We start from the raw sequence: 13,373 nt of genomic DNA, 5'->3' as shown, positions 1-13,373 counted from the left end.
AACACATTTGGACAGTGAAGGAATGTCAGGATTCTTGCTCAGAAAAAGGATCAACATGCTCTGAAGTCAGAGCACAAAAACCTTTTTTGTAACAAAATATCGATTTCTGCTGTCCCTGTATCGATACATTATTAGCAAACAAAATATCACCATACTACACAGTATCGATTTCCCCCCCCCCCCTAATGTTAAACTAGTTACAGCCAAAATGTTAAAAAAAAATGACAAAAGTGACTGAGATTGAACAAAAAGTCATGTTTCAACTTTTTATTCAATCTCATGTTTGATATTAATTTGACACATTAGAGACTAACACCTATCGATCTCCACAGCCAGCTCAGGATAAAAACACTGAAGTGCAACAGCTTCCTGCTAATACTGAGCAACACTTTAGCTTTGCACCGACATTCAATCTGTAGCTAAATGTGTTTTATCAAAGCACAGCTGCTGCAAAATAAGAATTCTTCTGGAATTTGACTAGAACAGTAAAACATCTTCTCACTTTATTAACATTTAGCATATACACGCGCACGCACACGCACACAGTCACAAAAGTTTTTTATTCAGGCTTGTGCACTCTTAAGCTTTCTGTCAAATGGCATGAACATAAAAAAGTACATCAACAGTTGACAGCAAAAATATAATTTGAAAAAAAAAATCAACTGAACCAAAAGCAACATATGATATTAGAGTTTAAGAGTAAGTAAAAATATTCTAAAAATGAAAATCATAATTTTTCTATCTGCTAAATATTCATTTGCAGTAAAACACGAGTGCACATGTTTAACTAGACTGAGTTAAATATGAGCTGAAAAGTTTCTTCATCATTTGCATGACAAGCTTTCGACTGAATATGAAACATAATAGAAACTTTAAGTCCTAAATTTAGAGTTAAGGTTTTGCTTTGGGCCATTTTTAAATTTGCTTGGCTCATTATTTTTCTTTTTACTGATCCAGATAATAAACTGTAACGTCTTCAAAGGGGTTCCAATTATTTTAATCTGTTACGATCAAAAACAAACCATCACTGTCCTCATGAAAACATGAACCTCAGAGAAACTTTGTTCAGTGAATTATTTATAAAGCTGCACACTGAAAATGGGAAAGGAGTCAGGAAACTTCAGCAGGAGAGGAAACACTGAGATGAGTAAATGATCAAATTAAAGTTGAAATGATGGAAATGTGACTGTTTTAAAATTGTATTTTTTCTATTTTATTTTCAACAACACAGAAACTTTTTAACTTCGGAGGAAAAAAAAGTTAAAAGTGAAAATATGGAAGTACGTTATTAATTATAGATCATATTTCCTTATATGAGGGCAACAACAGTCCGACATCTAAATATGATCAATAATGATAATGAAATATAAACACAGAACAGTGTGAAGCTAAAACTTGGTGAGGAGTTTGAAAGATGCAGGTAGAAGAAACAGTCGTGTAATTTTAAACCACGGAGAGTGAAGGTTGGACTGTGACAGTTTGGGTGATCGTCAGGTTTGATGCTGAAGTACTCTGTGATGTTAGAGAGTAAAGTTTCATTTTTTAACCTTTGACTCAAAACTCTTGACACGTCCTCTCTCTGAGGGAGCGTCCTGAGCCAAGACGAACAGAGTTAAGTCAAAATGTTTTTTCATTAGAAAGCAGAGAAAAGTCGCACAACAAAAAAAGAGCCAACATGTCCTGTTGTGATTAAACTCTCAGCTGAATCAAAGAAAAAAAAACAAAAACAGGTTTCAAATATGACCAATTCACACTTTTTAAGATCGTTCGGAGGTGAGATTTTTCTGCATCTCTGTGGAGCAGCCATTTTCTCTTCTTTGTGAACCTGCAGGAACAAAATGAAAATATTCAAGAAACACACAATTACACTGGTCACACACTGAGTGAATAGAAAGAAAGTCTTTATCTTCTTTGACATAAATCAAAGGTTAAGATCTAACACGAGGGAGTTATGAAGAATGTTTGATGTTCCTGCCAACAAATGATGAATGTTGATATAGTACATCAGTAACTCACCTTTCTTCAAAAAGCAAGCTTTAGCTCACACTTTAACAACAGCAACAAGAACACCGATGAGTATGGCAGCCCATACAGGGAGCACTGAAACAGAAGAGAAAACATTGGTGTAACTCAGACTGTGACTGCATGTCAGGAACAAACAACAGGTTTAACCAGCGAGCTCAATGATGTCAGCATGAATCTAACTTCCTGTTTCCTCCTGCTCGTCTCCACAGCTAACAGGCTGGTTCTGGTTCTGCTCTGAGCTGTGAGGATGTTGGAGCTTCCTCCTCTATGAACAGTGTTGGGGAGTAACGGAATACATGTACCGCCGTTACGTATTTAAAATACAAAATATGAGTAACTGTATTCCGTTACAGTTACCGTTTAAAAAGGTGGTATTTAGAATACAGTTACTTTGTTGAAATAAATGGATTACACGGCGGTACTTCCCTGTTTCATATTGTGGCGGGTCAGGACTGTTTGGGTTTTGTTTGACAGCTACGTTCTGTTGTTCCAGCTGGCAGCGTTACGGTTGCCATGGTTACAGAGTGACGCTCTCTCTCTGCGTGTTTCCTGGGTGAGAGAGCGCCTGTTGTTGTTGAGCTAAGCTAAGAGGCAGAATGCTACAGGTATAGCTCTAAAGAATGTAGCATCATAGGCAGTGTAGTCCGTGCTGCAGGGAGAATGGACTGCCATACCCGTTATGTGTCTGTGAGCGAGGGAGGGAGAAAAAGGAAAAGTACGAGCTGTCATCGAGCAGAAACGGGAGCTGGAAGCATGTAAATATAATAATAACCACTGCAGCCAAGAAGAGAGCCTGACGAGCCCAGTTGTAAGTAAGCTATTAAGACTCGACTGTACACCGTGTTCGTGTTTTCCTCTGAAACAATAAGTTCTGTTGGAGCAGCCTTTCAACGCCTCTCTCTGTCTCTGCTAGCAAAGTTGACCCAGACAACAAAGTAAAGCTAGTTTTCAGCTACGAGCCGACACAGAACCCACCGTATTAGCCAGAGGTCCCTTTACTACGGTTCGGAGCCGCGGACCTTCAGTAACAGTAATAAATCACAGCAATAGTACATTCATGTAGTTGTAAACAGCATGATAATATATTAAGTAATCCAAAGTATTCAGAATACGTTACTCTCATTGAGTAACGTAACGGAATACGTTACAGAATACATTTTGGGGCATGTATTCTGTAATCTGTAATGGAATACATTTTAAAAGCAACCTTCCCAACACTTTCTATGAAGGATGTTTGAATCTCTGGGCTGCTGCTCAGAGACTCCTGCTTTCCTCCTGCTGAGCCTCCTTTCCTTAACATTACTTCTAAAAACACATTTTTATAGACCGACTTCGATATGATCTCTTTTTATCATCCTGTAGAAAAATCCAGAATAAATAAAGGCTGAAAACACGCTGTGTGTAAAATGAAACACTGAATTAAAGATTTAATTTAAGCTGTTGGGATTAAACCTGTTTTCTGTTACACCTGTTACACTTCACACAAATCTGAATTCTTTTGCGATTAGCTTTATTCTGAAAAACTGTTGGCTCTCCTGATGAACACGCTGGCACTGAGCACTAACTCTCAAACTAAACTATAAGAGAGTGCAGTGAAGTGACTCTTCCTGAAAACATGTTTGACATCAGCTGTGATCATCTTCATCAGCAGGATAACAAAACTAAAGGACAATTTAAGGAGTTTGTTTTCTGTGTTCTGGTTTCAGATGAAGATGATTTATTTCCTAAATTAGAAATCTGAACTTGTAGAGTTTATTTGCTGCTTTCATTTCCATTTTCTCTTTAAAACCTTGAAACTCTGACTTTATCTTGATTCTGTTTGTGTGGAAGCTTCATCTGCACAAACATATTTGGCTACGTTCACACTGCAGGCGAAAGCGCATCAAATCCGATTTTTTTTGACCCTATGCGACCCATATCCGATCATGGTATGACAGTGTGAACGGCACAAATCCGATATTTTCTAATCCGATCTGGGTCACTTTTGTATGTGGTACTGAATCCGATACATATCCGATGTTTTAGAAAGCTGCTGTTTGAACGGTCATGTCGCATTAAATCTGTCATTTACGTCACCGACACAAGACAGACGCCAATTATCAGCACCGGAGAAGACATCGCGAACACTTCCTGGCCATCCAGTGAAACTGTTGGGAAGACAACGTTGGAGAAACGTGAACATTTTATTTGTACTGTATAATCTGCAGATTCTGACAGAAATCTGCAACTATCCTTTGAAGCTCCGCTCCTCTAAAACAGCAATAAGGATCATTATTAGGTTATTTACATTATTGTGTAAATAACAAAATAACTTAAAGCAAAAATTGGGAAACGTGAAGTCTGAAGTCTTTATATTAAGACCATCAGTCAAACAATACTGTTGCTCTGGGTCTAAACAGAGCGCGTTGTGTGTGACGTCTTCTTTTGCGCATGCGGCCGCTTTGAGCGTTCACACTAGAGCGCGTTTGCTGTCGCATTTTATCTGTAGTGTGAACGAGCAGACAAAAAAATCGGATTTGATCAAAAAATCGGAATTGAGCATCAAGACCTGCAGTGTGAACGTAGCCTTTGTGACCTCACTGAAAGCCACAGAGGGAATAATTAAAGGTTTATTACAGGTTTATATTATCCTGCAGTCAAAAATCTTCAGAGTGTGTTCAAGATAATAAATTATTAAACACTAGGACACCCTCTGACCTTTTAGGTAATAAATGAAATAACATAATTTCCTTGGAGATTATTAAAGTGTTCTGATTCTGAAAACAATGTTGTATCTCCCTCATATTAGAGTGTGTAACTGCTCTCATCCCCTGAGACTGAAAAGTGTTTATTTTGTCTGATCAGCTGTTTTACAGCTAAAACCTTCAGTGAGATTTTGGTACATTTGGCTCAATAGTTACTTTTTCACTTTCAGGTTTAATGTCCCTGCACGCTGCCTCCACCCTCGTCCTCTAACTGCATCAGTAACACTGAGTAGCACACTATGCCATCACAGTGCTTGACGTCCTGATGTCTTTCAAATCAGGGAAGATAAAATAAACATTACAACTGAAATAATAATAATAAAAAAGCTTTATAGATTGTCTCCAGAACAGAGTTAAGCACTGCTTACAGAGAGCTCACAGCCGCATTAAATAAATATAAATGACCCCCAGTTACACTGTGCTGTAAAGGTTACTAACAACACAATAAAATCCAAATGCACTAAATCACAGCAGGAAAATATGAGTAAATCAAAGGCTTTGGGACAGATTTACTCAACTAGACAAATTATTGTGTTGATGCAATTGCAGAATGAGCTTCTAACAGTGTGCTACTCAGTGTGTTACTCATATATAAATAAGTCAATTTTATTTGTGACACACAGTACAAGATGCAGCGACATGCAAGCAACTGCAAACAGGCTGCCAATCCGTTTACTTCAGTAATAACCGTCATTCAGTCATGAGCAGCAGAGCTCAGAATTGATCCAGTGAAGAGCTGCAATATTACAAATTATTCCACCTGAAATCTTCACACCTGACCTGTATGATGTTGGATGAACACCAAACACGACTTAGTTACTTTGTCACATCGGTAAATGTGTGATTGCTCCGGTAAACAGAGAATACAGAAACAGCAGTTCTGTGTTACAGTCGGCTTCCATTACCATGACTGGCCTGTGTTACTTTTGTGTGAGATTACTTTGGAAGCACTCGTTTGTCTAAGCCAACACTGCCACCTACTGACAAAACTCAATATTGCCTTAGCGCCACATCAGGTGAGAGTAAATGAGCTTTTTCGCTCTGTACTGTGTCAAACGACTGTCACAACAAAAACAAAAAAGGATGATGTGGTGTGGGGGTCGACCACCTTAAAACTACTTTGACAAGAACTCTGAAACTTGTTTTTAATGCTTAAAATCCTCAGGCTCTCCACACATTCAGTCCTATTTACAACTGAATTAGACAGATATTTAAATTTTGGTTTGTTACAGAGTCAACAGAAAGAAGTTCGCTGTGTGCACCCTGCTGAGAAAAAGACAGCTCAGCAAAGTTTCAACACTGCTCTAACAGCACTGAGTCGGTTACACACTCATAAAATCTCCCTCTCTCCTTCAAAATAAACACTCCTAGAATAAACTGTGATGAGCTTAAAAGTTCCATTTTATTCCTGAGATCTGAAAATACAAGGTTAACTTAGGTTTAGGTATTGCTTGTTTGTTCAAGCTGAACATGATAAATCTTCTGCAACACTTTACAAGTGTTTTTTAAATAAATAACAGATACATATAATAAACTAAAATCTTAATTCTGACTCGGCAAAAGCTTCCAGTCTCACAGAAGAACATAAACAAACTGGAAAACTAAATTATTCTGTCAGTTCCAAATAAAGTTGCTACTATAAAGAAATCATAGAAATGTTTATGGCCATGGAGTTGGTCATGTCCTGGTATCTTGTTGTGGTGTTACTGGTATTTGTGGGAGCATGTTTTCAACAGTTTACAGCACATGCTGCTCTGCTTTGTTATCAGACTTTGTTTAGACAACAGCCATGTTTGATGACACCGTCTCTTAGTTTTTTGTTAACATTTTCTGTCGTTTTGTCTTTTATCTCACTCACATTAGTGTTTAATACTCCAAACATTAGGGCGCTAATGTCTGATCCTCATGTGCTTTTGGCATCAACCTAAACTGACGTCACTCTAACTCTGTTCCAACCATATGATTGGATCAGCACCACATTACTATCGCTGTCATTGGCCTTTCATGTTGTGTCTAAAAACATGGATGGAATGAGATCTATTGACTTTATACGGACCATGTTTTATATTGCTGTGAATGAAAGTTTTTGCATAATAAATATTTTTAGTATTTTATTGTCCAGTTCTAGTTCTCATTTACAAGACCTGCATAACATAACCAGGTAGGAACACAATGTGATGCATGTTTTGTTGTCTACCTTTTACACATTGTTAAGGAAACTAGTATTGGGTTGATTGGATTCTCAGCTCTTCTTTTTCCTTTTTTTTTTTTTTGCCTGCCCTGTTCATTACTTTACCCATCAGAATTATTGTCTGAAGGCTAAGGCTCTTCTTTTTCCATGTCAAGCTCTTGTACAGTCGTCTCTGTCCCCTCACCAATTACCAGATTGTCTATAAACTCTGATTTTTTTTCCAGGACTTCACGTTCTTCCTAACTGATCTCCTCACTGTCCTGCTTCCTAATGTTAATACTTTGTGTTTGTTTACCTTGCTGACTGCCAACCTGTGAATGACATCAAGCAAATGATGTAATGTATGAATCAACATTAGGATTCTGGACTTTACCTTGTGCAGAGTCACTCTTCTCTGTGGAAACAAAAAGGTACAAAAGGTTCTTTTTATAAAAGTGTAGCAGACAAAGATGCATAAATATCAGAGAACATAATCAATTTGAGAAAATTGAGGATAAAATTGTGTAAACGGTTGAAATAGTGACCAAAATATACATTCATCAATAAATACACAAGGAAATGATGTTGAAGGCTCATAAAAAAAATATAATAAAACAAGAAACTATGACAACCATGACAAGTAAAGTTTGTGGAATTAACAACAAACTGCATGCTGAAAATACATATGTCAGAAGGCCATCCCCAAAAATCACACCAGCTTTTTCTAAATCCATCACAGGATTTAGAAAAAGAGATTATTGTGTGTGTGTCATTTCAGTCTTTCAGAGACGTCTCTCTGTCATGTCCCTTCATACTGCCTCACTCCTGCTCTTATAGCTGCATCAGTTGTCAAGCAAGGTGGGACTGAAAGAGATTGAAGTCCCCCTCTGGTAGGATCTCCCCTCTCAAATTGGTCCTGGGTAAGGGACCAGACAGTGAAAAATCTAGGGAAAACCCTGCCCAGGACAGCGTTTCTGGGCCCCGGCCCAGAGAAGGGACCGCGAGCACATGGTGGCCTTAGCCTATATCCCTTCTTCAGCCAATGACTGTAGAAAAAATGGACGACGCGAGAGCACTTCCTCCCATTATGCAAAAATGAAGCTAAAATACCCCGCTTGTGGAGGCTCCCATCTTGAGTCTGTGCAGTAGTGACTTGAGGTGGAGCAACTGTGTCACTAGTGATGGGATTTCCGGCTCTTTTTAGAGATCCGGCTCTTTCGGCTCGGCTCACTAAAAAGAGCCGGCTCTTTCGGCTCCGAACCGGCTCTTCAGGTTGTTTTGTTGCTTTAATTATTTAATCATTAACAATAATATAAAATTATACAGAAAAGGAATTACTAATGTTAAAAAAGTGGTTTTATTTATATATGTTTATATATGGCCCCTAGAGACAAAGCACGTACAAACTCTAAAGCATATACAAACTCCAAAACACATTTCTAGTGTTTACTGAACTTCCAAAAGAGAGCTACCCAGATCACTTAAATTACACAATTGAAAACATGTGTGTATTGTTTGTGTATTTATAGACAAGCACTCATATTTATTCAAATAATTAAAAAAAAAAAAGTTCATTTACCTGTTACTACCACACACCAAATCCGGTTGTTGATACTTCCTGGCTTGTGTAGCCACTAGGAAACAAAAGCTCAACACTGCGCCCTAGCATCCTGGAGCACTTCTGTTGTCTTTTGTACGTGATTCTGAGTTTGTACGTGCTTCTGAGTTTTTACGTATTTTGGAGTTTGTACGTGCTTTGTCTCTAAGGGCCACCATAAATATACTTTATTTATTCACTCCACATAAAATGTAATAAATAAATCATATAATACAAAAAACAACTATTTACATTTTAATTTTTTAACTATTTAAATTTTCAGCTTTTTCCTTTTAAACAAATTTGCAAACCACAACACAATTAAATATAAATTAAAATATTAAAACAAAAAGAAGATGCACATTCTCTGTCATATGGGCCTGCATGATTTCTGAATCCTTTATCATCTGCAACTGAAAATAGCGGATGATTACTATACCTTTCTAATGTGACGTTGTTGTCCCTCGCTCTCTTTCTCTCTGGCTCTGTTCCTGTGCTACTGCAAGTGTAACTAACGCCCCTCCCCCCTCTGCCCAGCGCAAAGTACAGGCCGCGCGTGCGGAGTTTAGCGGAAAAAAAGGGCGAGAGAGAGGGTGAGAGAAAGAAAAAAAAACCCTCACGGCTCCCAATAAGGAGCCGGCTCGCGTCGTTCACTTCAAAGATCCGGCTCTAACGGTGTGTTCACACCGAACGCGATGGACGCGAACAAAAACGCCCCAAACGCCCCTAATTTGACGCGTGCACATTCGCGCCTCAACGCGTGTCCAAGAAAAATCCATCGCGCGTCAAAATATGATATTTTGACGCGCGTGAACCGGAAATGTGGGAGGGATGTGGGAGGAAGTTGTGCCAGACCGGTATCTTTGCAAGATGGCAGCTGTCGAGTTAGCGCTTGAAGAGAGAGTCTCCCTTCTCTATGTACTGTGGAGAGCAGAGCAGCGGCGTAAAAGACGCCCTCGCCGTACCTGGGTCCATCAGGTCCTCCAGAGGCATGAGCAGTTTGGTGAGTTTCACCATTTGCTCCAGGAGCTGCGCCTGGATGACGGCCGATTCCAGCGACATCACCGTCTTTCACTCGGCCAGTTTGAGGACCTGCTTCCCCGGGTCGGTCCCAGAATCGCCTGCCTAGACACCAATTACAGGCGCTCAATCCCACCTGCAGAGCGCCTGTCCATCTGCCTGAGGTTAGTAAAAGTATTTAATACGGTAGTCCTTTATTGATACCTGTGCTAATACATGCTAAACCATCCATTTATACACTGCTAACATGGATGTGCTATGCTAACAGTGAATGCTCTCGGTGTTTACTGATAGCAAACTGTGGTACGGAGACGACTGTTTATAATATTTCTAGTGATACTCAGAAGGTCTCATCAAGTCCCGATTTAATTCGATTTATGCTGTTATCAGTGTTTGAATGATAGCATGGCTGTGGTGTCATATCAATGTATGCGCTCGGTGTTTGCTGATATCAAACTGTAGCATTAGGACCACTGAGTTAACCTTTGTAGTGATACTCACTCCTTTTTATTTAGACCTGGTTTAATTCTGGGATAGTTGAATATTTGTATATAATCACCGCAGACTGTTTTAGATTATATCTAATATATATCATGTAATTATCCTTATAATTACAAAAGGTTTTATGTAAGATTTATGTTTGCAATTTGTAATTTTGTAATTTCAATAATGTATTTTGTAACTGCAGTACACATAATACTCATTTTAAACAATTTTGTCCAGGTTCCTTGCCAGCAAACAACTCCTCCAGAGAGGCTGTCCTGGTGAGGGAGAAATTCATGGCTCACTTCTCGGTGGAGGGAGCTGTGTCTTGGCAACCAAAGGAGTAGCCTGTTTGAAGTCTGAGTGACTTCCCCACCACGGCTCTTTTAAGAGCCACCCACAAACCTCTAAAGAGTGTTCCTGTCTTTTTAAATTTTTCTTAATAAATGGAGCTCTACTCCAAAATAAACTAACCTCTTTTTACTCTCTTAAATAACTTGTCTTCACTATGTTCCTATATACAGTGTGGTGCAAAAGTTTGGGCAACCTTATTAATAGTCATTATTTTCCTGTATGAATCACTGTTACAATGAAAAATGTCAGTTAAATATATCATATAGGAGACACACACATTGATATACACTAAATATTTATTTCATTTCTCTTTTTTTGTGTTGCCAATTTATGCACCTGCTTGATTTAAACAGTTATTGCACACTTTCTGTAAACTGCATTTCACTTCTCAAATATCACTGTGTGTGTCTCCTATATGATATATTTAACTGACAATTTTTATTGTGACAACCAATGATTTGTACAGGAAAATAATTACTTTTCACAATGTTGCCCAAACTTTTGCATCCCACTGTATTAGTATGTTTTGTCATTAGTATAATATGAAATAAATTCTACTTGTGTCAAGTCGGGTGCCAATATTTGCTGTGTAGTAGAACAGAGACATTTGTCATTATAAATGTTTATTTGAAAAAATATAAATTCATTAACAAAAACATTTATCATAAATATATGAAATGTAACTATTTACAGAGAGACAGGAATAAAAAGGACCCAGCTTGGAGTGGAAGAGCCTCAGGGAGAAGGAGGAGAAAAATAAGAACATTGTTTCTGCCCTGGAGAGCTGCTGCCTCATCAGAAAACTACTGATCATTAGGGTCCAATGTTTCCAAATTTAACACAGCTGTGCTGTTTTCAAAAGCTAATTTATAAATTTGAAATTTCACGAATTCTCGTGTCTGAGGCGGCATGCTCTCCAGAACAGGAACAAGGCCGAGGAGGAAATGTTCAGTTGGAGACGGGCGTGGCCTCTTTAGGGACTCCAGGATGGCCAGCTCCACCGCCGATGGACCGTCCTGGGACCCGTCCCTCGCCCGCCTTCGAGCTGTCCTCCTCTGTGGGCCTGTAAAACACAGCACAAAACAACACAAAGTAATGAGAAGGCTGCTACTAGATTTTCATTTTCAAAATTGAAAAAAACATGATATAAACAGATTGGTTGTAGATATTTAGTAAAGGTGATCACAAGGGAATTCAAGCAAGTAAAAAGCTGTCAGTGCTTGATGTTCATACCTGTGGGTGCAGGAGCTGAGGGACCAGGGACTGGGGAGCCAGGAGAAGAGACAGGGGAGGACTCTGCTGCATGATTACTTGACTCTATGAAGACAATATTAAATGTTAACAGGTTGAAGACAATAGTCATAGAGAATATTATATTATTATATACTTATATACTTATTATTATATACAGTGGTCTCTCATTTATTGCAGCACATGAACAGTAGTCACAGTTCTCACAAGTTGATTCTCAAAGTGAAAACCTTTGTCGATTTTAAAACGTAAAAGTATTATGGCGCGCTTTTTCTCCGTCTGCGGCGCCACTTTTGTGCGCCTTTTTTGCTCCCGGTGCAGATGTGTATTTCCGAATGAGGGTCATAGTTATGAGTGTTTTTGTGCTGTTTTTTTCTATTGGACGTGATGGTTATCAAAACCAAACATGATAAGTTTGGCAAGCGCAGGAGACATGACACGGAGGAGATTTGTCATTTGGGCTGCAGAATGCAATGCGCATTGTTGAAAGCTGTACGGTGCAATAAAAAAAATCAGCGAAAAGGCGAGGCAGTGACGGATGAACAGCGGGACTACTGTATACTGTTTATTAATAAACAAAATATGTTCCTGTATGACAACACGCATAAATTAACTGCCTACATTAATTCATTGTAAACATACCTTCTGACTGACACTCCCCTGCTGCCTCTTCGGGCTGTCCCTGGTCCTCGGGGGAGAAGTTCTCCACGGTCCGCACCATATTACCGCTTGTCTCCCGCGGGGTGAGGAAGGGGTCCAGAAACCCCATGACCGCGAAGAACTTCCATTTTCTCCCCGATCCTGCTGCAGACCCACTCCCCTTCTCCTTCTCTGTCTTCTTCTCCTTATTATAAGTGTCCCTGAGGCTCTTCCACTTTCTCCTGCAGATGTCCTCTGAATAAACGCATTATCTTGTTAGCGGAAAGGTATTTGTACATCAGTGGGAAAATAGCGGGACAGTAGGCGGGCTTGCTAGCTTTTGCGCGGGTTCATCGGGTCAGTCTGAAAATTAAAAAGAAGAAGGAATGAACTTACCAGGTTGCCCGATCTCCTCACTTATGTGTCTCCAAGCTAGGTCCTTTTTATTCCTGTCTCGGTAGAAGTAGTAGCTAGCATCATATAGCTCCGGGTGATTAGCCACGGCACTGATGAGCTTTTCCTCCATACTGAATGAAGAATGAAGGGCTTTGGCTGGATCTGCCCCTTTGACCTAGGTCAGAGCCACGTCACCAGGCTCCTGATTGGTTGTCGCGGCACGATTTGACGCTGGAGTTCAGATTTTTCCAACTCGAGCGGTAGACGCGAAACGCGGGTATGCACAAAATACAACACAAAAACTCACGCGCGTGGTTTTATTCGCGAGTCAAACGCGCCAGACGCACTACACTGACGCGCGTTTCACGCGTTTTGGCGTTTTCGCGATGCAAATCTGCTTCCGAATTTTCGCGGGACCCACAATCGCGCGTCATCGCGCTTTTCCATTGACTTTACATGTAAACCTGACGCTCTATTCGCGTCCATCGCGTTCGGTGTGAACACACCGTAAGAGCCATTTCGTTCGCGAACGACCCATCACTATGTGTCACACTCTCACCTACACATCTGCTGGACGTGACCGCAAACACGCCCTCCAACACTTTTTAAGTAGCCCAGCTGCTGCAGTTTATCTGCTGATGGGTTTACCGCGACTGACGACTCATTTAATTAAGGTCAATACAACCATGTCACT

The 13,373-nt window shown here is 39.7% G+C and overlaps 1 protein-coding gene and 2 long non-coding RNA genes across 3 annotated transcripts; 1 reads left to right on the top strand and 2 right to left on the bottom strand.

The window, feature by feature from the left end:
* Window positions 1-1,455: 1,455 nt before the first annotated feature.
* LOC102778857 (uncharacterized) lies at window positions 1,456-7,374 on the bottom strand. The gene is made up of 3 exons (XR_015719062.1): window positions 7,334-7,374; window positions 2,017-2,100; window positions 1,456-1,825 (listed from the first exon to the last, which is right to left on the bottom strand). It is a non-coding gene; the product is annotated as an uncharacterized LOC102778857 (long non-coding RNA).
* Window positions 7,375-9,219: 1,845 nt separating this feature from the next.
* LOC148102861 (uncharacterized) lies at window positions 9,220-10,535 on the top strand. Its single transcript, XR_015719064.1, has 2 exons — window positions 9,220-9,720; window positions 10,280-10,535. It is a non-coding gene; the product is annotated as an uncharacterized LOC148102861 (long non-coding RNA).
* Window positions 10,536-11,606: 1,071 nt separating this feature from the next.
* On the bottom strand, window positions 11,607-12,852 carry LOC148102860 (uncharacterized). The gene is made up of 3 exons (XM_087841228.1): window positions 12,680-12,852; window positions 12,287-12,538; window positions 11,607-11,710 (listed from the first exon to the last, which is right to left on the bottom strand). The coding sequence occupies exons 1-3, from the start codon at window positions 12,807-12,809 to the stop codon at window positions 11,607-11,609; spliced, it is 486 nt and encodes a 161-aa protein (XP_087697354.1). The 5' UTR covers window positions 12,810-12,852.
* Between the last annotated feature and the right edge of the window lie 521 nt (window positions 12,853-13,373).

The sequence above is a fragment of the Neolamprologus brichardi genome, chromosome 5, assembly GCF_056152115.1.
Source record: "Neolamprologus brichardi isolate AB-2024 chromosome 5, ASM5615211v1, whole genome shotgun sequence".
Lineage (NCBI taxonomy): Eukaryota > Metazoa > Chordata > Actinopteri > Cichliformes > Cichlidae > Neolamprologus > Neolamprologus brichardi.
This window is presented reverse-complemented; position numbering and strand designations above follow the sequence as displayed.